The sequence below is a fragment of the Toxorhynchites rutilus genome, chromosome 1 (genome assembly GCF_029784135.1).
Source record: "Toxorhynchites rutilus septentrionalis strain SRP chromosome 1, ASM2978413v1, whole genome shotgun sequence".
NCBI classification, from domain to species: Eukaryota; Metazoa; Arthropoda; class Insecta; order Diptera; family Culicidae; genus Toxorhynchites; species Toxorhynchites rutilus.
Genome location: NC_073744.1, coordinates 67,674,610 through 67,702,529, shown reverse-complemented (window position 1 = coordinate 67,702,529; position 27,920 = coordinate 67,674,610). Strand labels below are relative to the sequence as shown.

The following is a 27,920-nucleotide window of genomic DNA, read 5'->3' as shown; positions in this document are numbered from 1 at the left end:
TGCCAAAAGTTGTTTAATAGTTTTTATTTTACTATCTAAAATTTTCAAAAGGATCGGTCTACTGGGCGAATTTCTACAGCGTTTTTTCCGTGATGCAATTGGATGTGACACACCCTTTAATACGATGATGTCGTATTCAAACGATCGATAAACCGTACGTGATTTCATACATAGCAGGCGCTCAAAAAACGAGAGATCCTGTGAGAGCGCATCGTAAATATAGCCAATGAAAGTGTCTCTCGGTTCTAACACCTGCGCGTGGTCCTTGGGGGGAGATCTCACGAGCCGCATGTGCTTCTGTTTCGATTTAGGATTCGGTCGGGATAGATCAGCCCGCGTTAGTTTAATCCATAGAGCGCCGCGTGAGTTTATATCTGCTTTGTTATGTGAATCATTGAATTCATGTGACGGTTGCAATAGAAGAGGACGCCTGGTCGTCGATGAAGTTGCAATTGGAGGCGGAAGATTTTTTTTTTGGTTTTTACACCTGCACCTGTGATCGCGGTTGTCAGATCCAAATTCCGCAAAACGCATTGTGTGTGACATCATCCGTCGACAGACACTCGAACTTTTCTATCAAAGGAACTTCTACGTAACGCGAAAACGAAGACTGAAGTGTGTGTTTAAAAATAACTATTTTCTCTCGATTTTACATATCTTAGAGTGCGCGAGATGCGGATCTAGCAGCATCCGTCGTTTTCCCAGAAAATTGCAAAGCCGGTCGAGTTATGAGATTCTCGGTTTCGCTCTCTTGTTCTCCGATACTGCCGTGAGATCAGTGCCGTGAGGCTAGAGGCCAATCCACGCCAAGAACCAGCCGAACTTGCCTGCCAGGTGGAGGTCGTGCGGGAGATTCCACATCTTCGTCCTCGCTTGTGAATATTTATATTTTTGGCAGAAGAGAAAAGATTTGATTTTTGTCTGAATTTAATCTGAGTAGTTTGATAATGGTGCTACTAATCGGGTATCGAGCATACTAACAGACTGATTAGTTTTAAACGCAGATGTGATAGTGAAAAGATTGATCGATAGATATCACGTTGTTTTTTTCAAATGTAGAAAATCAACGGAAACGAAACGACATTACGAAAAAAGAAGAAAACGACAAAATTCAAAAGATTGAGTGCTTCTTGCTTCTGATTTTTCTTTTCATTTTGAGCGTGCCGTGGAGAGTGAGCATTTTGCCGAAAAATTTCAGTGTTACTCGGTTATTCAATGAATATACTGATTTTCCTTCAATTTTCTCCACGTTGAACTAAAAAAATAGGAAGAGCCGTCTCCGGAAGATAGCAGAAGCGTAACGTGGTTCCAGAATGGCGCGAGCATCGGTGTGGGTCCTTTTAGGACTGGCGCTGCTCACCTTTTCGGTGCATGGTAGGTTTGATGGTGTAAAAATTATCACAGTGAAGAATGAAAAAAAAAACTTGTGGAAATCAGTGAGTGCGATTCAAAAATATCTCTCTGGGAAACCGCACCGAATGGAAAAATAATAAAGCAAGAAACAACGGATATTTTTCCCGATTCTGTAACTCTCGAATGCAACGTTCGATTAGATCATCTTGTTTGGTTGGTTGGCACAGCTCAACAACTTTTGAAAAATAATGCAAATATTCGAATGAGAACTATTATGTAACCATATTATACAACGGAGGGAAAAATTCAGCTGATCCCTCGAACACTTATTCTGTGACCAGTCAGGACCACCAGATCGTATGTATGTGTATATGTGTTAACGACAGTCAATTACGTTAGAAGAATATTTTTAACCCTTGTACCGTCAAAAATCATCGTTGGTTGACAGCCTGAGAAGTGGATTATATGAAGATGCACTGAGAACATACACTGAGATCGTATTGGATAAAATCATTCATCGTGTTAGAAAAACGATATTAACAGGTAGCACTATACATTGAAGAGTTTGTGGTGGTCTCGACTCGATCCTATCTTCAATGGTGCTAACATTCCTAGTGGAACTACATCGTCTCAGCGGATTATAACTAACGTACTTTTAATGAGTATTCAGTTGAGATTTTCGAGTGGCAAACTCGAAGTTACGAGAAAGTATTAATTAACGAAAATCACTCAATGAGAATGAGAATAGAACCCGGCTTTTGCCTCGTGGTACGGATATCAACCCTGGCTGATTTGATATTGAAAATTTGTTTGCAGAATTTCTTGCTGACAATTTTAAAAGATCTGAAAAACCAAAATAAGGACAAAATAAAGTATTGTTACAAAATGTCGCTTATTAGATTCTAGAGAGAATTTCACATTATGATACACTGATTTTCATCAGCAGAAGGAGAGCCGATGAACGTACAAATTCTAAATTTATGTTTTATGTTTTAAGTATTATTACCGAATTACCTTCGAGGGCAATACACTTGGTATAACGAATTTCCAACATTTCGATTCCCTTTCTGTAGTACAAAACGTCTAAGTCTTCGGAATATGCCTCAGTGCCACTCTGCAGACTGCGTATTAGACTCAGGAGTGTGGTAATGGAGCTAGTGTTGGAAAAAATCATCTTCGATAAGATCAAATGAATAGATTTTCGGGCTAGGTTGCATCGAAAACCTATATATTCCAAACGAAAATTAAAATGACAGATCTAGGCAACCATTGAATACAGCCGTATGGCACCCGCCATGTTTTTGGTGCCAACATCTCACACGTCAGAAGTATTTGTTTTCTTCAAAACAGCGATCCGCGTTGACGGCAGTGAGCTTCGTTTACTAGTTTAGGGAAACGTCAAAGAACAGCTGATTTTCAGTCGGAGTGAACGTTTTCAAAATTAAAATTATGAATGAAAATTAGCTTTTCCATATCAAATTAGTATTCTGTTTAAATTAAAAACATTTTTGTTTGCAGGTGGGAAAAAAGTCTCATACGAAAATTGTTTATGAAGACAACTTTATATTATAGAGAAAAAAAATCAGCAACAATGTTTGGAATTGTATGACCATATGGATGAATGAAAGTCAGAAATACATTCATTCATTATAGCAAATTTGCTCATGCAACAGCGATATGAACAAAATGAACTCGTTTGTTATTGTCATCAAAATAATGAGGGCAGTGTGTTTCAAGCTGAAAAAAAGTCATTTACACCGGAACAAAATTATATTCGTTTCTCGTGAATATTTGTTGATATTTTAAGACACTGGTTATAGGTACCTCAAATCATTCTATCAAGTTCAGAAGATCATAAGGTCAATGTGCTCCATTGACTTTAATTTATATAATCTTGTTTCCGCTTACATCAATCGACCATTCGACGAAATTAAAATCTGCAAATTGTGCAAATCTCATGTAGCACAACATACGGCATGGATTATCTTTAGGTAACCTGAAAAGGAAAACCTGTGCAATTAGTTGGACCGGCTGTATATCCTATTATTCATCGCGTCTTTTACAGTCGAAATTCAATCACGACGACGGAATGTTGGGAAACCTGAGAAGGTAACTGAAAGAACTCCTCTAACCGCAATCGTCCCGGCAATATCTTAAGTTATTCATAGCGTATACACTAGGGTGCCAATGAATGTATGGGAAAAAATCGACCGTAAAATTTAAAAAAAAATTTTGTTGAAAATCGACTTTTCAGATTTTTACGTCTGTGACACTAATAAATGAAGTCCGAATAAGCTAATATTTTGCAAAGGGTATATTATCGTGCAAATCAACATTTCGCATCAAGTTCCGAATGAATAATCGAGATAAATATTTTTATTGGTACCCAAAATCATATAAACTATAAATCCAATCGAACTGGCGATATATTCCGTTATTCATCATCAATCTCGAAGGAGGAGAGTTATCTTTTGGAAATTTGAGAAAATAACCGCGAGAACTCCTCTTAAATCAGTATTTCCGGCGACATGTTCCGTTATCAATCGCGGATACTCTGTATCAAATTGGATTGCGAAGGTGGAGAGTTATCTTTCTCTACGTAATAGTGATGGATAACAGCTATTATAACCGTCCTTCTTAGGGGCTTTGGACCCTCTGGTCTTGTTCTCAATAGTTTCAAGTTGTTTTTCAGACATGCTACTATACATAATATTGGGGTTAGATTTGATGCAGTGATCTACAACCAGAAACCGTGTCCCCATGCACTTTAATTAATTTTATTGTCGAGCAATAAGTATGAGATTTTTCAAGTTTTATCCAAATAAAACCGTATTTGCTAGATGTTCTAGAAGAAAAGATCCTCAAATATTATTTCACAGTAATGTTCGAGTGGTGGAAAACGTGATCTGCTCGAATGATTAATTAATGTTTTTTGCTATTTTATGAATTATATATAAATACTACACGAAGCTTCGAAGGAAATTTTATTCACCAACATTGGAATAGGTTAAAAAATCTTTTAAGATAAATCAAAGTCGAACTTCTTAAAATACAACGATTTTACAGAATCCAGTTTCCTTCCATTTTTTAAAGAGCAATCTTCCAGTTTTTAAAAAAAATATTATATATTAAATATTAAAGTATTAGTCCGAAGCATTATACGAGTTCCGTCGCTATTCGTCTCGTAAACCGTAAACATCCAGTCAGACACTGAATTCTCGAGAAATGCCGGCGCTACACGACTCGTCCAACGGTTGACGCGAATGTTTTACTCAAACATTTGACTCAATGAATCGACAAATGTTATGACGAATGTGCTGCTACACGGTGAAGTAAATTTTCGATCCAATGCATTCAGTATCAGTGAGTATTTGGATTGAATGTTTATTGTTTTTATATACCATCAAAAACGTTTGGAAATTGGATGATGATGCGAGTAATGAAATTGCGGCCGTAGCAATTATACTGATATCGGGCTGTAAATTAAAAATACTTCAAATTAACATTATTAAACTGCAATATTTTGCCGCATATTTTGAATTTTACGAATCAATTCCATAGTTCCTTTATCCACAACTTCAAACAATCCAATCTGTTAAAGATAGATTCGGACGAATTATGTAGCAGTGTATCGAACATCATCGAGTGTCGAATCGAGTGAATGACAAAAATCCTTTGACTCGTGCCGAAAAACCCACAACGAATGGATTACCTTCCAGCGCGAATATTCGACTCTCGACATTGGAGGTTCATAGGGCAAATGATCTTGGTTTGTCCGATTTGGGGTGTTTTTACGCAACTAGTAAATACAAATCGTATTTTCTTCATGAAAATAACATATATTCGATACGAGTTTGGGTTTGTTAAAAAGTCCCAAGTCTTCTTCTTCTTCTTCAACTTCTTCTTCAATGGCACTAACGTTCCTAGAGGAACTTCGCCGTCTCAACGTTGTATTACTTGCGTCATTTTTATTAGTACTTAGTTGAGATTTCTATGCCAAATAACACGCCTTGAATGCATTCTGAGTGGCAAGCTCTAGAATACGCGTGATCACAGTGCAAGTCGGAGGAAATTTCTTTGACGAAAAATTCCCCCGACCAGAACGGGAATCGAACCCGAACACCCGGCATGTTAGTTATGACGCTAACCACTCGGCCACGGGAGCACGAAGTCCCAAGTCCCAAGTCTCTAGTTGCTAATACTACCATAAGGCGTTGAAATTATTTAAATTTTTACGTTTTTTAACGATTTTCCTCAAAGAGGAATAATGATCATGATTTGACCACCTCTGATCATGGTTTGTCCAAAAAATGATCATGGTTTGTCCGGCTTTAGAAATCACCATTTTTAAATGAAATCATTCTAACTCTCAAGTAGATGTTGCATTTATCATTGCTTGAGTTTACTGTAATCATATTGATCCATTCATAATTTAGGCTTTCTTCAGAATATTGCCTTTTCTTGAGCATTTCAAAAGTGTTCATTTCAAGACACTCAACATAGAGAAGTTTTATTTCTGCTATACGCGATACACACAATAAACAAACTGCAGCACGCCAAGCGGTTGCCGCAGAAATCATGTGGATAATACAACATTATTGAATTGGACAACTCATGATCAGAATTGAGTTCATTAAAATGCGTTATATTAATGGTTTAGCTATGTAAATCTGATACAAATGATGTGCAAGAATGATGTTTACAATATTTGTAAGTGTTATAATCCAGAAAAGGTCTGAATACGTGCGAAATAATCATCTGGTGATTGATTAAAAGTTAGCCCAAGTGAGGGGCGCATTGACACCAATGTATGTTGTATTTTATAATCCTTTAAAACATGCGATTCCGTAAAAATATAATATAAAACTACTGTAAATCATGAAAAAGACAATTTATCTATATGTTTTGAAACATTCAAATACCTGATTTGACAAAGGTGTGCTGAATTAGAGCATTCAAAAAAGTGGACAAACCTTGATCGTATTTTCGACTGGACAAACAAAAATCATTTACCTTAGCTCGTCAGCAGACTACACGATGCGTCGAACCATCGAGCGTCCAACATTCGGGGGTGTTCGTAGCATTGTTTAGCGCCGACTAAACTCGGTCACCAAAGCCACTCGCATGAACGATAGGAAACACGTGAGAGTTTCATCGTTACCAACGGCTTCCACCACGAGAGGAGTGAAAAAGTTTCATCGCCAACGTAAACAGCCTTCCCTTCCCAGGATGTGCTTCCCGAGATTGTTCAGGATTTGAAAGCAGAAAAAACTACGCTTCCAAAGTTAGACCGAGATGACCTAGCAGCAACCCACTCAGGCCTATCTAGCGCCCAGTTTGAAGACACTATCCATACCAAGCGTTTCGCCACCATTTTCAAGGACACCAAGCTAGCTCATCAAACCCTTCACCGCGTGATTAAATTTTTCATTTAACACAAAAAAACAGTCTATTTCACAACCATTATGCTCTTTTCATATGAAATTTTTTTTGGTCGCGATTGTTCTTCATTCGCTATCGGTTCTGGAAAATGTTTGGTCGGGCAACAAGCGTTTTGTTCCCAAAGCTTCAACGAGAGGATATTTTATAAAAAGTTGTACCTATAGTTGCGGTATCCATTGGTTTTCGGTTGTATTGGGTTTAAGAATACGTTCGTAGCGTTTTTACCGAAGACTTTCATTCAAACAAAAAAAAACAACAATTATGTTAATAAGTTAATCAGTTATATATTCGCCTTTGCCGTTTACAACCTCTTCCCACATCTCGACCAATTTGTTGATTCCGTTTAGCCAGTTAGTAAAGACGTCTTTGTTATCGAAGGTAACACCTTTCATATGGTTTGGCGGCGAAAAAAATAGTAAACGGTAGGTGCAGGATCGGAGAATACGGCGGATGCTGAATGACCTCCCATTCAAGCATTCAAGCAAGTGCAGCTTCGACAACTTGGCGCCTGACGTTATCGTGAAGCAGTATAGTTTGTTTGGCCATGTCGATCAGGTCTTTTCAGTCGAATAACCTCGATCGTTTAATGATCGCAGTCCATTTTTTCCGCGTTCTTTATCGAATTCAGAAGGGGCCTGTCATCGACGTCAAATTCGGCATTTTTGAACTTTGCAAATCATTACCGTGCTGTAGACTCGCTATTAACACCTTCTCCATACATGTCGCAAATGTCCCGGGTTGCAAAAGCCCGAGCAAACAAGTGACCTGTCACAGTTTTGTAGAGCAGAAAGAGTTATATCGAATGAATACTCACCGTTTGCCTAACAGTAAATAAATCGTTGTAAAATAAAAGAAATATAAAAACGCTATGAACACATTTCCCAACCCAATGCATTGACGTCGCCCAACTTGTAGACAGTGAAGGCATAAAGCTCAGCCAAACGAATGACAAACCAACGCATCACGCTAAATTGCATTGGGCCCTTTGCTGGTGATATAATTTGTGTACCATCCCCAATAGACAAAAAAATTTGAGCGCTCCTAATCCGACCTTTCGCCCTTAATTGGATTTTCCATTGAAATTGACTTTTTTGAAACAAACAATTGAATTATTGTAAAATGTAAAGCATTATTCAAAGGCGCCCAATTCCACGTTATGATTGTTCCAAATTGTGTACCTCAAATTGTACCGTCTAAAGGAGCAGCTAAGTATTGTTTAAATATACCCATACCATTGCGAAAAAAAGTAATAGTCAACCAACGTGTATCATTCTATCCAAGTGCAAAAAAAAGTTCATTCATCTATTTACTGAGAAATAATCAGATGCAATTTCAAACGAATACTAAGCCAACGGTAGCCCTACGTTAACCTTTCGGTTATATCACCAATATTACTCGCCCCTAGTTTTTTAACGTTTTTGGTGCATGTTCTTCTTTGCGATATCCAAGAGTTTCGGATGTACCGATTGTTCTATTGTACCGTTCAATACTGCGACCGATCATGAGTCTAACTACAACGTATATTGAGAACAATCCAAACTATAGCTTTTCGTTCGTGTAAACATCGTAACAGAACTTCTATCACTGAAAGATGATAATTTTACAAACAGTCTGCTGTCAAAAGTATTCGCAATCTGGCTACAGGAGCGCTTCGAAAGAAAGTTAACAGTGCGTCCAGATTTGAAGCGAATCGATCTGTGCTCTTTGAATAGCTTCACAATATTCGTGACTCAAGAATGATATGTTGATAAGGCGAATATTTACCAATGTAAAAAAGTGCAGTAGGAGAAAAAATCTAGTTGTAGGAGGAAAACTGAGACTGTCTAATCAACTCAAAATACATGCGCCCCACACATGACCTTGGGAAAGAAGAGCAAAAACTACACGAAAATGTGTGAAAGACAAGCGAACAAGTGCGAATTATAAGTGACTCAGTTCATCTTGACCGTAGTATCCATGATTTATTTTATTGTTTAAAATTTCATCAAATAAAGTGTCGAATATCATCAGCTAGTATCAAACACAAATTAAGGCTTTGAGTGACGTTAATTTGTTCTACGAACGAGTGATATATGGAGCATTGAAACATCTCTCAACATAGCCTTCCGAATGAGGAACCGTGGGATCCTATTACTAATCTCACTACATCAAGTCGGTGCGTTCGCTGAATTATGTGAACAGTCCGAATAACTAGGTAGCGTAGGTGAAGCGATGTTTTTTTTTTAAATTTTCGTTATACCGATGCCATCTTGCGTGAGCAGAGTATATAGAGAAACACATCGCGAATGTGTGACAAAAATCAACCCGTGGCTGATCATTAATTTCCATACATTTCTTGGTTGGTGTGGGGGGTGGAAAGCACCAGATTTCGATTGGATTAAAATAGAATGAGTCTTTCTGCTCGCAGAAACAGACGAAACTTGGGGAAATCTATGTCAAGAGCAAGTAATACGTGTTTGGCAAATGCGACCTAGCCCCGTCTGGTTAACATAATATAACAGTTTACCAAAAATGTAAACTCACACCAGGATCGTCGCTTGTGCGTCCAACGAATGACGTTTTACTATTTTACGACACATGGATCACAACGCCCCCACATGGGAATCTCAATTGAAATCGAACATAAGGTGATAATTTTTATCATAATGTTCTTGCCATTTGCCTTCTCTTTGTTTGATTCTTTCAATTTCATTTAACACTTTCGTCGCCCAGCGCGATTCGGTTGAATTTCTTACGGGGCCCAAATTCAACTGTCGGTGCGGTAGAGAAATAAACGGGCAACGATAATAATAAATTCCGGTTCGATTCAGGACTACTTTTCTGTTGAATCCAAATGAAATCAACCGCCGCAACTGATTAGAAAACTTATAAAAATAATTTTTCGATCAATTATATGTACATTGTTGCCAATGTTAATAAAAAATGAATTTCAACCGAACGTACTTGCTCTATATACTATATTCGATGCCGATGAATAACTACAATTGTATTGAAGAATATGGAACATTCTGTTCAATCGATTGTGAAGATTATGTGAATATATCATACTAAGAACATATGTCACTTTTGTGGGAAAATAATCGCCATAAACTATATCACATTTTGGCGACTTTTCACGTGAATCGTCTTCATTGTTCTTTGCGCTTGGAAGATAAGAAGCTAAAAGGAGAAGCAAGTTGCAAGCAGTGTTGTAAACGGTCGACATTTCTCTCAACCATCACATACTGCCCTTGCTCAAGAGGTACGGCTCAATATGTATTGCGAATGTAACCAAGAATGCATTGCTCGGTTCTAACAGTCACATCAGAAATAAACGCACAGCCGCAAACACGACTATCAATTGAACGTTTATATGTTTTGTCTTTCTGTCGACCGTACCCAGAAAAGCGATGAAAATATGCTATTTCCATTCTACCATTCGTGCTCATAACCATCCCTCAATTCCGGCTAATATGACTGTAGTTTTAATGTCATTTGACATTAAAACTGCAGTGGTGTGCATTCTTTTTCTCCCTTCATTCTGCATTCAAGCGTAGCTGCACATATACATCCACCTGCTCACTCACACATCCATACACGATGGATGGTATACAGACGGATTGCTATATCAAAGCAACCGTCGAACTCTCCCCTATCAAGTGCGAATGTGTTGAATGAACGTTTTCAGTGGGGAGCATTCCCCGTGAACACTGTTGTTTAATTACGGGGCGATGGATATCTAATGTATAGGACGAAAAAAAGCCGAAATGTCATATGACATTTTTAGTTCGACGGTTGTTTGACTGTTCATTTTATGATGTTCATTAATGACACAGCACAGCACAGGTGACCATTAGCAACACTGGTTGCAAGTTTTTTTTTCCTGAGAATGACAATAAAAATTGCGCGATTCGGATAGGCCCCTGTTTATTCCAAAACGTTTTTGACGTAGGACTACGTCTTTCATTTCTATACTGGGGTGTAAAATCAAAGTTTCGAAAACGAAAGCGTTACGCCGGAGAACGAGATTTTGAGCGTTAATAGCTCCTAAACAACTGAACGAAATGGTATGAAAAAAAACTTCATTCGAAAGATAAAATGTCTACGCGTTCTATACTTGTTACTTTTTGATCCAAAAACTTGTTTCAATAGTCTTAAAATTGCTTTCAAAACGGGCTATTGAAATCACCAATCGGTATATAAGCGAGCGCCGCTGGGAAATCCACTCAGTTCTAATTGAACAGCGATTGGAGCATGTTGTCGCTGTTGTGGTGAAGCTCTTCGTTTATCATGAAAGCACGGATGAACGGTGTCACCAAGAGCCTGTTTGTGCACCCTAGGCCAGAAGGGAATCCATCAGGAGGAGAGTGATGCCACAAACGGTTCCCCGGGAAGACATCGCTACACACACATACACGCGCGGAATTCTTTCCGTTTGGATGCCATTCAGCATTGAGAAAGTTCCGGAAAGATCTAATCATTCCTGGAAAATAATCTGCCAGTTCCTCTGGGAATTTAAAAATACATTCATGTGAAAGAGTTTATTTGAATGTTTTCTATCCATGTAACACTGTGACCAAATATTTTTCAATCAAGTACTATTAACAGGTGGTTATCGAGTTAGTATTAACCACTGGTGGGCTTCCAGTATCGAGGAAAATGTGGAAATATCTAATCGTTACTGAAAATAATCTGCCAGTTCCTCTGGGAATTTAAAAATACATTCATGTGAAAGAGTTTATTTTAATGTTTTCTATCCATGTAACACTGTGACCAAATACATTTGGTTTTGTGATTTTTCAATCAATCGCAATTAACAGGATAGCTTCTGAAGATTATTCTTCCCCATCAGTAGGATATTTCCGTATCCAATATTGTATGCGCCCGCAATCGATTATTGCTCAGTCGCCGAAAGTTTCGAGCTCAGAGAGTTCATTCCCCTCTAGTTTGCCTTCCAAATTGCCATCGTAAACCACACCTTCTCTCGATTCAATCACACACAAAAAGCATACTTAAGTGATATTCTGGTGGTGAGACACATTCATTTTTCGTGAGGACATCGACAAGACAACATCGTTGCCTAACGTGCTGGAGGAGGTGGACGGCGAAGGATCGACACATACACGCGCAGAATTCTTTCCGTTTGGATGCCATTCAGCATCGAGAAAGTTCTGGAAAGATCTAATCATTGCTGGAAAATAATCTGCCAGTTCCTCTGGGAATTCAAAAATACATTCATGTGAAAGAGTTTATTTGAATGTTTTCTATCCATGTAACACTGTGACCAAATATTTTTCAATCAAGTACTATTAACAGGTGGTTATCGAGTTAGTATTAACCACTGGTGGGCTTCCAGTATCGAGGAAAATGTGGAAATATCTAATCGTTGCTGGAAAATAATCTGCCAGTTCCCCTTGGAATTGAAAATTACATTCAAGTGAAAGAGTTTATTTTAATGTTTTCTATCCATAAAATATCCATATAATACATTTGGGTTTGTGATTTGTCAATCAAGTACAGTTAGCAGGTTAGCTTCTGAAGATTATTCTTAAGAACAAGGTTTTTCGTATCCTATATTGGATGCATAAAACTTTGTGCCTCCAACGTAACGCTCTCGTTTTCGAAGTCCCACAAATATTCATTTATTCATTCATTCAGAATGGATTTATATTCAACTTCAAACAAATGATCTCTAAATCAACGATAGTCCTACGTCACCCTTGCGGTTATACAATAGATATAACCCACTTCCTGTTTTTTCCTAGACGCACATATGTGTTTTTCATCCTCAAAATGTTCACCGGACAGCGTAAAAGTAAATCGGAAAGCGAGGGAAGTAGTGACGATGAAAAAAGTGAAGCGTTACAAGAAAAGTTACGAGTATTATCTCATCGAGTTCCGATTCGAATATTGAGGAACTATACCCAAGTGAAGACCTGGACGATATGCTAGAAGAATTAGTATAGACGACATAAAGATATTGATTTTTTAACAGTACATTTAAAATGTGATTTTTCACAAATAAGTATGTTCTACTAGTCAAGCCTTTTCGTTTGATACGCATATTGATGAATTATAAAAAATGTCCCATTTTGTGATGGCGGCCATTTTGGATTTACATTTTTCATTAATAACTGTGATTACTTGGCAAGCCCTTTCCTTTGTTACCCATATTGATGGAGTTTTGATAAAGTATATAATCCGCCATTTTGTAGCAGCCGCCATCTTGTATTTTCAAGATAATGCAATACGCAGTTTTATAACGACAGCAGAGATAAAGGCGTGTTCCAAATTTCAGATTAATCGGTCAACAGGAAGGGGGTTAAATTTTTATTGATGTAGGACAACCCCACAGATAAACATACAAACATACTTACAATAGGTAATGCTAAATTAAACCGTTTAAAAGTATGGTATAAAAACTATAATTTTATGTTTTTGATTTTTTGATTATTCTACATATCCTATATTTACATTTAAGTGCCTATTCTATCAAATTCCGTTTAAAAATCCTATTCAAATTGAACGAGCAAAGTGTCACCCGGATCTGGGTGGCGGGGCGATCAAAGTGTTAATAAATCACTAAGCATTCGAACACTATAGACGCTGCACGCTACACCACCGTCTTCCCATTGGAACCCCAATACCCCAATTTGCAACGAATGCACAAATAGAAACAATTTGTTTTGTCATAACATATCTCTGTGTTCTAGAACAGCAGAAATCATACTACTAAGGCATATTAACAGATCATTTCTAGTGGACCCGGTGTGATCGTAAATATTTTGTTGTTAATTTTAGAAATGAGCTGCTTAATGAGACTGAAAAACACATTTTATGCAGCGCTGCCTTTATCAGATGCGCTTTGTATTTCTAGCCTACACACTTGTTGTGGGATGGAACTCTTGCTATACGTATGTATTTCTTGCTATACGCGAGAGTGGCTGAGGGTGCACCTCTCCCTGGCGTACGGACAAATGGGAATATCGACTGAAGAACGTCGCTATTAAATACATATACAATGTTTATCATACTTGTATACGTACACTGCGTTTCATAACTATAGAACTACTCAATTTTTCTGAGTTTCCAGAGATATGTAAGAAGTTGGTTGAATTGAAGTATATAGTGTATGATATAACAACTATCTTCATCTAAAAGACTGGCCATTTGAACTTTATTGTTATGTCCAGACGTGAATTGTTCAAAAAATTGAAATTCCAGTGTTTCATAACTATAGAACCAAATAGAAAAACTCTCACCCCTTCACAAAATTAACGACAATTTCATATAAATTACAATAAGTTCCTAATTCGTGAGTAATCTTTAGTTCTCGATTAGTTCAAATAACCCATTCGGGGTGGCTTCGACCAAGCTTCGCCATGTTGTAGTGTGGATTTCGTTCTACGCAGAGGATATTGCTCGTCTAAGCTCTTCAAATCACTCATACCGCTTGTAAGCTGCATCTACTATTTGTACGATCACTACTCATATGTTCTTGACAGGGTTTTGATTTGGTAAACAAGCTGACCAGTCCAGAATCCGAAGCCCCTATTCATTAAACCATGCCATGACATTCCGGATTTTATTAATTGATGTCAAATTACCCAAAATTACCCATTGATTTTGATGCTAAAACAGCAGTAAATGATTTTGAAGTACTTCGTTGCACTTCTGATATATTTCTCTCTGTTTTTTTTTTTTTTGAATGTTTTGCGCCTGAACACACAAATAAAGTTCAAATGGCCAGTCTTCTAAATGAAGTTAGTTATTGCATTCTACACTATATACTTCAATTCAACCGACTTATTACCTATCTCTGAAAATTGAAAAAATAATGGAGTGGTTCTATAGTTATGAAACGCAGTGTATATACGTGTTTCACAGATGGTGGAGAAAGTTTTGCTACTGGCAAGCGAAACCAAATCACATACAACATTGCAGAACGACCAAATAAACGCAATAAACTCTATCTGTTAATCTCAACAACCTCGAAAAGAGTAGCACTACTTCATTATGATCAAGATTAGCGCAAATGCAATCCTAGTTGAAAGCAGTTTTGTGACTGACACGCGAGCCCAAATAAATTCATAACTTAATATAACTTATTGAATAGCTTGGTATTCCCCAAATAATTTTTCTGTGCACAACCTGCTTCACCATAGCGTCAGTTCAATGCATTGATGACAGAAAACAAACAATGTTAACTGCATGGAAAAAGGCTGAATATTTGCCTCAGCAGAGATTCATTACCAATACCGTAGCGTAAATATTTCCCTCCCGCTATCTTCGCTCCTTGTTCATATTTATCATTACGACCGCATCATTGGCAACACCAAACAATTGTGAATCAAAGCATAAAAAATTAGGCGATTGTTGCACACGGGAGCAGATACAAAAATGGGGTTTCAGCATAGGGAAGATGCACTATTTTTACGTATGGACTATGAAGCACGCACGTACGTATACAAATATCCATATATCTATGGCTTGAAGCAACTTAATATACACATACTTTTCTCCGTTTAGCGCTCTTCTCAACAGAAGCCCTTTCTGTTAATGTTGCCATTCTAAATAAGCTTAGCTGTCATCCTTTGTGGAGAGAGTTTTCCTACCGTCATGCGAAACCAAACCACTGACAATATTCCAGAACATTTATTTTCTTGGTGAGCTGGCGATAGCCTAGCTTGATGATCACCCACACAATTGTGTAGCTCGGAACCTTAATGCAATGCAATGATTGCAGTGTCAGAGACATCAACGAGTGAGTAATTTGGTCGCGTCCACAGCTCAATTAGAAACGAAGACATGTGATGACGCAAAACAAAGAAGAAAGAGCGATATTCATTGCTTTGAATACAGAACGATATTGAAAGTTTGCCTTCCTTTCTTGCTTGATACTTCGAACTTCTTCAGTTCATTCGTCTGTAACCTTCAAAGAGGTCCTTGGAAAACTTTACTTTATCCAAAATATAACTCCTCCACTTCCATTGCCTTGAGAAAGGAATTCGATTCCTCACCGTCCAGCTGGTCCAGCAACAATGTTGTCAAGTAGGTGTCCACACAAAGAATGAAAGTTTGCCTCAGCGAGATCCACTGTTTATACTCTATGCAAATATTCTCCTTCGTTTCTCTTCTTTTCCTTTGTTCACGGAGACTTTACATCGTTGCTCGTCGATAAGTTGCTCGTTATTGACAACTCTGCTCGGGAAAGCACACAAATGGACAGAACAAATGTATGAGGAACTGGGAATGCTTCCAATTGTCATTAATTTAAACCATATACAGACTATGGGATTAGTAGTTCTACGTCGAAAACTAAATGGACGATAATTTCGTCAAATATGCTTCTTTTCATATACCACACAAAAGAATCGCACGAAAGCAGGTTTTCCTGTACGATTCGTCACCTTCGCATCAAATACAGAGCCAATTTCTTGGAATTTTTGACGTACGTCATCGATATAAATGTTGAGAATTTCGTAGAGTGACACCCACGAAATTGAAGATGAGACATTTGACGAAAATGTAAGAGATTTCAATCACATGTTACGCAAAATTGCTATTGAGATCTATATTCTCATGTATACACCCAAAGTTAATTTTTAGCACATGTCTGGCACATGTCTTTAGCGGATTCTTAATCAGTACGGAGAGGTATGCATGTGCGCACATTACACCGATTAAGTTGGGTCGGTTTTTGCACCAGTAGCCCGATCCGACCAAACTGTCAGCTGAAAAAAAGTCTGTAGTGTGCGGGGGCTCTAAATGAGCTGAAAGATAACATACAATGTTCTACTCCCCAATACATGAATATCATTTGTATAATAGCCAATATGAAGGAGTGAAACTAGAGCTAGAGTGTGCTAGAGCCAATATGAAGGAGTGAAACAGGAGACACATTTAAATGAAAGCATATGAAAGCTTTTCGTATAGTTTGCCAAATACACGGCCCAGACAGAGAAAGATATATTCTCGTTCATGTTCTTCTTTATCGTCTTAGAAAACACCTTCCAACTTCATTTTATGATGAGGTGTAATATTATCACGCTCCTTTATAATAGCGCTGGCAGCTATATGGATAGCGTGATCGTGTAAAGCAACTTTGCATTCCAGCCGGCCTTGGTTCGATCCCCATTGACGTCGTGTGGACTTTTTTTTTGCACAATCCCAAATGAAATGAGAAAAGAAAACAGAAAGAGATGTCTGCATACATACAAACCATTTTTAAGCTTTTACAATAGCTCATTATTTACGCATTTGACTCTCATGCACAGGAAATGGCATCTTTTCTGCCAAAGATGACATGTTCTCTGCCAACGCTAGTTTGGGTGTACCTTTAGACGGGTAATTTACCCAGTATTTTTTCGACGTAAAACACAAATAGTGGCAATAGATAAATAATTGATTTATTTTGCTGTACATTGGTTCGCTCAATCCTTGAGTATGCACGTGTCGTATGATCGCCTTACTACCAGAATGGTGTTCAGCGCATCGAAGCAATTCAGCGTAAAGTTGTTCGCTTCACTCTGCGTAATTTGCCATGAAACGATCCTTCAAATCTTACAAATTATGAAGATCGATGTAATTTGATTGGACTCGTTCTACTGAGTCTACGAAGAGACGTCGCTGAGGCGACCTTCATAGCTGACCTAATTCTCTCGAATATAGACTGTTTTTCTTTTCTGTGGATTTCACGAAGCTCCCAATTTTAATAAAGGGTGTGTCACATCAAATTACATCACGGAAAAAACGCTGTAGAAATTCGCCCAGTAGACCGATCCTTTTGAAAATTTTAGACAGTAAAATAAAAACTATTAAACAACTTTTGGCATTTTCTTTTTATTCATACTTCGAGCCCAAGCCCGTATGCTCGCACCTTCCTCTTTACCCCGTCCATAAGGTTCTGTACAACGTCAGGTTGTAGTTTTTTTTGAACAGAAATCCATTTTCTCTTGAAGTCCGCCTCCGATTTGACAACTTATGGGTTCTTCCGGAGGGCCTGCTTCATAATCGCCCAATATTTCTCTATTCGGCGAAGCTCCGGCGCGTTGGGCGGGTTCATTTCCTTTGGCACGAAGGTGACCCCGTTGGCTTCGTACCACTCCAACACGTCCTTTGAATAGTGGCACGAAGCGAGATCCGGCCAGAAGATGGTCGGGCCCTCGTGCTGCTTCAATAGTGGTAGTAAGCGCTTCTGTAGGCACTCCTTAAGGTAAACCTGCCCGTTTACCGTGCCGGTCATCACGAAGGGGCGCTCCGCATTCCGCAAGAGCAGATCGCTTGCCACACCATGTACTTTTTGGCAAACTTGGATAGTTTCTGCTTGCGAATCTCCTCCGGAACGCTAAATTTGTCCTCTGCGGAGAAGAACAACAGGCCCGGCAGCTGACGAAAGTCCGCTTTGACGTAAGTTTCGTCGTCCATTACCAGGCAATGCAGCTTCGTCAGCATTTCGGTGTACAGTTTCCGGGCTCGCGTCTTCCCCACCATGTTTTGCCTTTCGTCGCGGTTAGGAGCCTTCTGAACCTTGTATGTACGCAGGCCCTCCCGCTGCTTGGTCCGCTGGACGAATGAACTTGACAAATTCAGCTTATTGGCGACATCCCGGATCGAACTTCTCGGATCACGTCTAAACTGCTTAACTACGCGCTTGTGATCTTTTTCACTGACGGAGCATCCATTTTTGCCGTTCTTCACCTTCCGGTCGATGGTTAGGTTCTCGAAGTATCGTTTTAGTACTCTGCTGACCGTGGATTGGACGATTCCCAGCATCTTACCGATGTCCCGATGTGACAACTCTGAATTTTCGAAATGAGTGCACAGGATTAATTCACGACGCTCTTTTTCGTTCGACGACATTTTTCCAAATTTACGAAAAATTGACAGTGAAGCATGGCCAACGTGATCTATACACTCTTATCTGATTATAAGCGAAAGCTGAAGATATAATTCCTAAAAATTAAATTTCTACAGCGTTTTTTCCGTGATGCAATTTGATGTGACACACCCTTTATAAGGTCTCGAATCTTGCGCACTCATATATTTCTCTGTATTCCCTCCTCACGTACCAATTATGGGTATAATGAGCCCGTATCAAGTATGTGTCGCGTTTTCAACCGTTACTTCACATCTTCCAGTTTCAACGTAACTCGTTCTTATTCGAAGAAGTCGTTTGCTTGGCATGTGGCACGAGTTTGTTTATTCCGAGTGCGAAGTGCGTAGCGGCCAACTTGTTGAAGTACGATGTAACTGCGTCACGAATTTCTTCAGTGTTATCGAACCGTTGACCGCCGAACGCCTGTTTCATCACCGGGAATGAGTGATAGTCGCTAGGGGCAAGGTCTGGGGAGTAAGAAGGATGCTCAAACACAGTCCATTTGAATTTTTTCAATTCCTCTTGAGTTACGCAGAATGGAGCCGTCTATTATCGTGTATGAGGAACACTCCTTTCGTCAATAAACCTAGCATTTTGTTCTTAACCGCGGTTCTTAATCGGTCCAAAATTTTACAATAGTACGGTGATGAAACAGGCATTCGGCTGTCAACGATTCGATAACACTGAAGAAATTCGTGACGCAGTTACATCATACTTCAAAAAGCTGAACGCTACGCACTTCGCGCTCGGAATAGCTTTGTTTTTTGTCCTAACTTCATTTTTCCGCGATTTCATTTTTTTACATTGCAAAATTTTACAACCATCATCACTTTCACCAACATGTTGCAGATGTGCTCGTTTTTTTGAGTTTTTGAAATAAATTTTCAATACAACAACATTTTTTGACGTAGAACTACGTCTTTCAGGAAGGGTGCCAAATCAGAAAACAGGTCACGTTTTAATGAAATAAAGTTAACGTTAATAACTATTTTCACTGCGAACGAATCCTCATGATTTACATACCAATCGAATCGGAAATTCTCTAAGATTTGTTTGATATGCTATACATTACAATTATCTGGAAGAGTATCTGACTGCGAGTCAGGAAGCCGATGGGGGCGACGGGGAAAATGATGACGCAGACGACGGCGAAAATGGAGACATGGACGGTGACGATGAAGACGACGGAACTGTCGGAACTGACGGAACGTCGATGGAGAGGTATAGAAATGCCCCCCACTTTCCACACACAAGACCTTCGACTACTCGAAAGTTTTGGCGGGGAGGGGGGAGAATAAGTTTAAAGATGCATTCCCATATAATAATTATGCTAAAATTATTGTTAAATGGTAGCACTGATGTTCAATTATAGGATAAAGATGAGGAACAACAATCTGCTGAAGAAGAAGGTGCCGTCGAAGAAAGCGCTGAGACTACAGTAGATGCGGAAGGTAGCCAAGAAAAAGAAGAAAACGAAGAAGATGAGGACGACGAAAATGAGGATGATGTGGTTGCGGCTAGTGAGGAGCCAAGTGCAGAGGCTCATGAAGCAGTAGCAGAAGTAGATAAATCTATCGAGGAGGAGATAGAAGAACCAGCATCAGCAGAAAAAGAACAGCAAGCAGAAGTCTCTGAAGAGGTTCCAGTTGCTAGCACTGAGGAAACCGAACCTGTTGTCAGCACAGAAGAAGAACAAGTAGACAACGAGGAAGAGATGTCAACTGAACAAGTAGAAGCTGCTGTCAGTGCAGAAGAGGAAGAAGAATCCGAGAAAATGGAAGCAACTATCGTTAGAGAGGAAGTTGACGACGAAACAGTAGTAAAGGTTGAAACAATATCCGAAGCAGCCGCACCAGTCTCAGAACAAGCAGAGGAAGCAGAGGAACCAGTCACTGAAGAAAGCGCTAAGATTTGTTTGATATGCTATACATTACAATTCGCTTATCTCAAAACGGTTTAAAATCATGAAAACTGGACTTCCTTTCTTCCCATATATTTGTTCTGCCGATTTGTGTGCTAACCCTACCCGTATTTCGAATACTTATAATTCGAACATTTCTTAACAGATCGAAAAGGTGTTTGCATCAATTGATAAGGAATATTTCTACGCGTCTATCACAATTAATAGAATGTTTTTTTTCATGAGATGAACGATTGAATAACTGTAAAATGTCTTCCAAGTTTCGATTTGCCCGATTTATGGTTTCCCCAACACAGACTTCAAAATCGATGTACATGTAGAAATCCACTTTGCAAATATACATGCATGTCGGGGGTATTTCTTCCCACTTTCCCATCTTGTTTATACTCCATTCAGAGAACTGAAGTGCATTCGTCAAAACCATAACAGAGGAATCGTTCTACACGCACACACGAAACCTGAAGCGTATGTTCAATGAACCATGTCATGGTAGCCTTACTTTTATTAAATGATGCTGTATTCTGTTGTAGAAACGGAAACAAATATATCGAAGTACTTCGATGTACTTCGGAATGATTATTGATGTTGATGGAAAAGCAATCTCTACTAGTCCGTTTTAAGAGTATCATCCCCACATCATTAAACTTTCACCTTCAAAGTTGCGCAAAAATCAAAGTCAAAGCCCGGGGGTCTCCGTAGCCACTTGGTTACGCGTTCGCTTACTAAGCGATCGATCGTGAGTTCAAACTCAGGGCCCTCAATTGACCATCTTTGTGTTGTTATAGAATAACTATGTCCACGCAACCATCATCAGCTATGGAGATCGATCCACGGTGGAACAAAGATCGATTCATCCATACAACTGCTCTGCTCTGCAAGAAACATCGGGCTGCTGTTCTATAAATAACCCAACAATGATCAATATCAACTGTCTCCGCTGTCCGGTCTGCTGAACAATGGAAGAACAGATAGAATACCCTTACGCCGAAATGGCTACTAGAGTGTAATTTACCATAATGTAATGGAACAGAAAACCTAACGCCTAAATGGCTACTACTTCTACTGTGTAATTTACAATTTATAGAAACATAAACATATGTACATGTACACGATAAAAACCCGGCTCTGTTACAAATAAAATGCTAACGAGCCTGATAAATAAATAAATGGGATAAAAAAAAAAAAAAGTCAAAGCCCTTAGAGAGATGTGATTATTTCGTATATTGATCATGCAAAAAGTATATACAGATAACAAACTGTATGGAGGTGTCAAAAAAAACGAACAGTTTAATTTACGTGGAGGAAGAAGCAAACTTATCCGTAATCAACGACCGATAGGGGGCTCCATTTACGTAACTGGACGGCCATCTTGATATTTGAAAAAAAATCACACTAATGATTTCAATTCAGTTCTTGTATTTCCTGTGAAACTTCACACCATCACAAACATCACAAACAAATTATTCGCAGAACACAAATTTTGACAAGAAATATCAATGATTTATAAATGTTGGTCGGTATTTTGATATGACATTACAAACTGTGCGTTTTCACATTGACACGTGTAACAAAAGACGCGTGAGCTGTTAGAAATGAATGTGGGAAAAACGAAGCTCCATAAAAATTGCCTTGGATATGTTGCCTTGTCTTGGTATATCTGTAGAGGCGAGTGCCCAATTATTTGTGTGATGTAATGAAATCGCATTCACTGGCATTCACTCATGTTTTACCACTTGGAATATATACTACATTGCACCCATCTCATTCTCAGATCTCCACGTCAAAGCCGAAGTCCCGACAGAGTATGAATGTCGACCATACATTGAAAAAGCATTACAGGACAAACTAAGAACAGAATCGGGTAAGCTAACGTCATGATTCAATGGCTTAAAGTGCTGAAGTACAGTCTGCTTACCACAGAAACGACAACTAGCAACGACGAGGAGGTAGTGACACCGGGTCCCGGTAGTCAAGAATCGCTAATAGATGCCACCAGTCAAGAAGAAGAGGACAACACTGCCGCCGAGGAAACAAGTATTGAGGAAGACGTTCCTGCCTCGCCCGAACAACTGACCGCGTCGGAAGAAGTTCAAGAAGCACTATTCGACAATTCCATCGAACAGCCCATCGAGGCTAGTGAGGAACAAAGGGAAGAGGGTGAGCAAGAGGACGAAGATGGCGAGGAGGATGGAGATGAGGTAACTGAAGTCCCCGCTTCCGAAGAGCAGGATGACGAAGCCGCCGCTTCTGAAGAGCAGGATGAAGGAGCCGTCGCTTCCGGAGAGCAAGATGATGAGGAGGATGAAGAAGCCGCCGCTTCTGAAGAGCAGGATGAACAAGATGATGAAGAAGACACCGCTTCTGCGGAGCAAGATAAACAGGCGGATGAGGAAGACACCGCTTCTGAAGAAGTAGACGAACCAGCTGTCGAAGCCGTTACTGATAGTCAGCAGGAGGCGGACGAAGAAGACGATCAGGACGAGAAGGAAGCTGACGAAACCACTAGCGCTGAGGCTGAGGTAACAAGCGAACATAAACAATAATTTACCTTCACCCGTCTAGTTACAAATCATTTTATATTTCCGCGATCTAGTTCACGTGTTCATGTGTTCATTCGCCATCGTATCACTCTCAAATCTAACCATGTTTACAGTCCTTGCGTTTCAGGTGATGTGTAAATATTGTTTGGCACCATTGTTTAATGCTTACGATTACATTACTGTACATATTCTCTCGACCTTCAATCCCCGCCAAAACCAAACCGCGCTGTACCATTCGATCGCCGTTCATGACCGCTTCAATCCTGTTATGACGGGGGAGTTATTTTGTTATTTGTTTTTATATAAGATAGATATGTGACCATTAGCTTCTTCGTCTTTCGCCCAGGATGAAGAGGAGACTGAGGACAGTGTAGTCAGTGCTGAGGAAGAGGAAGATGATGCTGAAGAAACTACTGACAGTCAGGAAGTTGGTGCTGCAGACGATGAAGATGAACACAAGGATGGTGAAGAAGAAGATGATGATGACGAAGAGAATGAAGACGAAGAGGAGGATGACGATCAAACTGAGACACAAGCTGCTAGCGAGGAAGCTGTGGAGGTGGATGATACAGATGAAGATGAGGAACATGATCTGGATGCAGAAGATGACGATGATGATGAAGATACTGAAACGATGAGCGCTGAAGCAGAGGGTCGTAATGATGAGATTGACAATGAAGATGATGAGGAAGGAGACGATAATGATGACAATGATGATGAAGTAGACGAGGTAGGAAGCACATAGGCGCTAGTTATGTTGAGAAACCTTAACAAACAGGCGTAACAAAACTAGTTCTTATGTGCAACTTGTCGCGATATGCTTACAGGAAGATGACGAAGGTGAAGCGAGTGACGATGAGGATGAAGAAAAGACTGAAACTAGTACCGAGACCACATTTGATAATGATGATGACGAAGACGAGGGTGAAAACGTAGAGAAGGACACTCAAAGTGCCGAAGAGGTAGTGTCTACAGTTGTCACAGTACAAATGACTTTGAGGACTGAAATTTATTTCGATTCCAAATAACTGACATTTTGTTTGCTATCTAGGATGAAGACGATGAGGAAGAGTATCTGACTGCGAGTCAGGAAGCCGATGGGGGCGACGGGGAAAATGATGACGCAGACGACGGCGAAAATGGAGACATGGACGGTGACGATGAAGACGACGGAACTGGCGTCGATGGAGAGGTATAGAAATGCCCCCCACTTTCCACACACAAGACCCTCAACTACTACCTATCTCTCGAAAGTTTTGGCGGGGAGGGGGGAGAATAAGTTTAAAGATGCATTCCCATATAATAATTATGCTAAAATTATTGTTAAATGGTAGCACTGATGTTCAATTATAGGATAAAGATGAGGAACAACAATCTGCTGAAGAAGAAGGTGCCGTCGAAGAAAGCGCTGAGACTACAGTAGATGCGGAAGGTAGCCAAGAAAAAGAAGAAAACGAAGAAGATGAGGACGACGAAAATGAGGATGATGTGGTTGCGGATAGTGAGGAGCCAAGTGCAGAGGCTCATGAAGCAGTAGCAGAAGTAGATAAATCTATCGAGGAGGAGATAGAAGAACCAGCATCAGCAGAAAAAGAACAGCAAGCAGAAGTCTCTGAAGAGGTTCCAGTTGCTAGCACTGAGGAAACCGAACCTGTTGTCAGCACAGAAGAAGAACAAGTAGACAACGAGGAAGAGATGTCAACTGAACAAGTAGAAGCTGCTGTCAGTGCAGAAGAGGATGAAGAATCCGAGAAAATGGAAGCAACTATCGTTAGCGAGGAAGTTGACGACGAAACAGTAGAAAAGGTTGAAACAATATCCGAAGCAGCCGCACCAGTCTCAGAACAAGCAGAGGAAGCAGAGGAACCAGTCACTGAAGAAAGCGCCGACGAATCTGAACCACTTCCAGAGGAAGATCTGCTACTGGTAATGAAAATCATTCTCTATCTTTTTCATAAACACGCTCTTTTCAATAATGTCGAATAATCGTCTGACCTCTCTCCTTTTGTTGTATCCATATATGTGTGTTCTTCGTGTCTCACTAGGAGTACGAAATCCCAACAAACCTTAGAGATACTTCGCACATTTACGAATTGCTCAATATTAACGACGATGCCGCAGAAAAGGAACAGGCTCTCCAGAAGGTTTCCGACATCATCCTGCGAGATCTGAAAAAAGTCTATGATAACGCGATAAAACCTCTGGAATCCTTATACAAGTATCGTGATCTCAGTAACCGCCATTTCGGGGATCCAGAAATCTTCTCCAAACCACTTGTTCTGTTCATGGGACCCTGGAGCGGTGGCAAGTCAACGATTCTCAATTACCTCACTCACAACGAATACACTCCGAATTCGGTCCGAACTGGTGAGTCGCTTTATTCATGGGTGTTCAAATAGAGTAAGATAACCTGTTCGATTCTAGGTGCCGAACCATCACCAGCCTACTTTAACATTCTGATGCACGGCGACGAACCAGAAGTGCTAGACGGAACTCAACTCGCGGCCGATTGGACCTTCTCTGGGCTCCAGAAATTCGGCCAAGGTCTTCTGGATCGTCTTCGTAGCCAAAAGCTTCCGAATAAACTACTCGAACGGGTGAGTTGAGTTATGTTTACTGAAATTAGGCTAGGCAATGTAACAAATGCAGTTAGCCACAATTTGATGTTTTCTTGTGCACAACGAATGATATAAATAGGTTTATTACAAAAAAATGTGTACTAGTGATGAATCACGAAAATGTGAAACAAACTGTGACATACCTTAGCTGTCAGAGCATGGGACGTATACTAAATCACATCAGCTTGAGTCCCGCACATTCGCGAAGTTCTTCCGAAAATGTCAGATTATGTTCCCTTGATTAACGCTAAAATTGTTAGTAACTTAGTACCAACAGCTGTTGCGTGGAGGTAGAGCGAATTTGACATTTGCACCGACGTGGCGGTCAACTACTTCTTCTAGCAGACGCAGACAAGATCAAATAAGTGTATTTCACTGAAATAGCTGGCGCAAGATTTCATCTATTTTGAGCGTCTCGTGTGCGCTAGCCATGCTCGGAGAGATTCTAAATTTGTTAGTAAATGGAAGGATATTTTTAGCGTTGGATAAGTCAGGGGAGGTGGGGAAAATAGTTTAGTGTATGACAATCAGGATGGTTTTGGGAAAGGTTGTGTTCAAAACATTGGCTTTGTAGAGACTTCTTCTCTCTTAGCGTATCAACCTGTAATTATACTTGAGCGAGTTTCGCTTGATACATTTGTTTCATCTCGGTTTTCTCGTAGGTCAACATTGTTGAAATTCCCGGCATTTTAGAAGTACGCAAACAAGTTTCGCAGTATTTCCCCTTCAATGACGCTTGTCAATGGTTCATCGATCGGGCGGACATTATTTTCCTGGTGTACGATCCCTCCAAGCTCGATGTTGGACCAGAAACTGAAGCTATCTTGGATCAGCTCAAAGGAAGGGAATATCAGGTAAGAAAAACCAAAAGAGTAAAGAATCCCTGTATAAAATTCAACACTCTATCTACAAATAGACCCGAATCCTTCTAAACAAAGCCGACCAGGTGAAACCGGAAGAACTTCTACGTGTGCAGGGTGCTCTTATCTGGAACATCTCACCCCTGATGTCTTCGGCTCAACCACCGGTCATGTATACAGTCTCACTTTGGTCGAATCCTTTCGAATCTGGAGCTCCAGTCCGTCTGCTTCAGGCACAAGAACGCTCTTTGTTGCTCGATCTAGGACAGGCTATCGATAAGAGAATCGAAAACAAGATTGCGAGTGCACGTCGTTTCGCTGTAAGTTTCGCATTTGAAGTTATATAGAACGCATAAATGACCCACTATCTTCTGTTCACAGGTTCGTGTGCGCAACCACGCGAAGATGGTCGACTGCTATCTAACGACCTATTACAACCACAAGACACTCTTCGCAAACAAGAAGCACATTTCCGACCAAATTATTGGCAACCCGCAACAATACCACATCTACGAAGGCCTGTCTACGCTAACTAATATCTCTCGCTACGATTTACCTGACCCAGACGTGTACCGTGACTTCTTCCAACTGAATCCACTGTACGAGTTCAAGAAGCTGTCGGAGACGTGCACATACTTCCGCGGCTGTCCTATCAACAGGCTCGATATTGCAATCGCGTACGATCTACCCGAACTAGTGGGCAAATACAAGAAGCTGGCCGAAGAGGCCCTTGGGAAATTCCATCTAACATCTACAACTACTGATTTCGGACGAGGCAAATCAAGCAGTTGAGTGTAAACACGATATGGGCGGTGAAGTCTCCAAAAGAACTTCCCCCACGAATTATTTTTGTTTCGTTTTCACTCTGTACAGCAGTTGAGTTTTTATTTTTGTTTCCAATTTGGTTCGTTTATGTAATTATAGCTTAAGGTGTAGTCCACAATTGCACACATTCACACAATGATCTACAAACTGTTGAGGAGGCAATTAATCTTTAAAAACTGTAACCTGACCGCGCATTAACCAAAACGAATGTTACCATGATTATAATTTCTATTTCTGAATTAGAATAGTTTTCCGCATTTTCACATGAACGTCCAGCATTAGGTAAACATTTTTTTCCGTTACATGGTGTCGAAATGTCGAAACTGAAACTTATGGAAAGCGACCAAACAACGATGTGTCGCAACGCAGTTCAATTTGAAGTAATCGAAACAGTATGAATTTATCAGCAGATGGAACGTGTCAGCATTTAATTGCAGTTTGAATGAAGTTGTGAATTCAAAATTGTCGCAAATAAAAGATGAATATCATCAGTGTTGGAGATTG

The 27,920-nt window shown here is 39.8% G+C and overlaps 1 protein-coding gene across 1 annotated transcript; it reads left to right on the top strand.

The window, feature by feature from the left end:
- Positions 1-390: 390 nt before the first annotated feature.
- LOC129774763 (zinc finger CCCH domain-containing protein 13) lies at positions 391-27,920 on the top strand. The gene is made up of 13 exons (XM_055778707.1): positions 391-875; positions 1,268-1,374; positions 22,345-22,434; positions 22,494-23,092; positions 23,460-23,843; positions 23,941-24,075; positions 24,165-24,305; positions 24,467-25,039; positions 25,159-25,480; positions 25,538-25,710; positions 26,394-26,585; positions 26,648-26,911; positions 26,973-27,920. Exons 2-13 carry the CDS (start codon positions 1,314-1,316, stop codon positions 27,381-27,383), a joined length of 3,345 nt encoding a protein of 1,114 aa, XP_055634682.1. The 5' UTR covers positions 391-875; positions 1,268-1,313; the 3' UTR covers positions 27,384-27,920.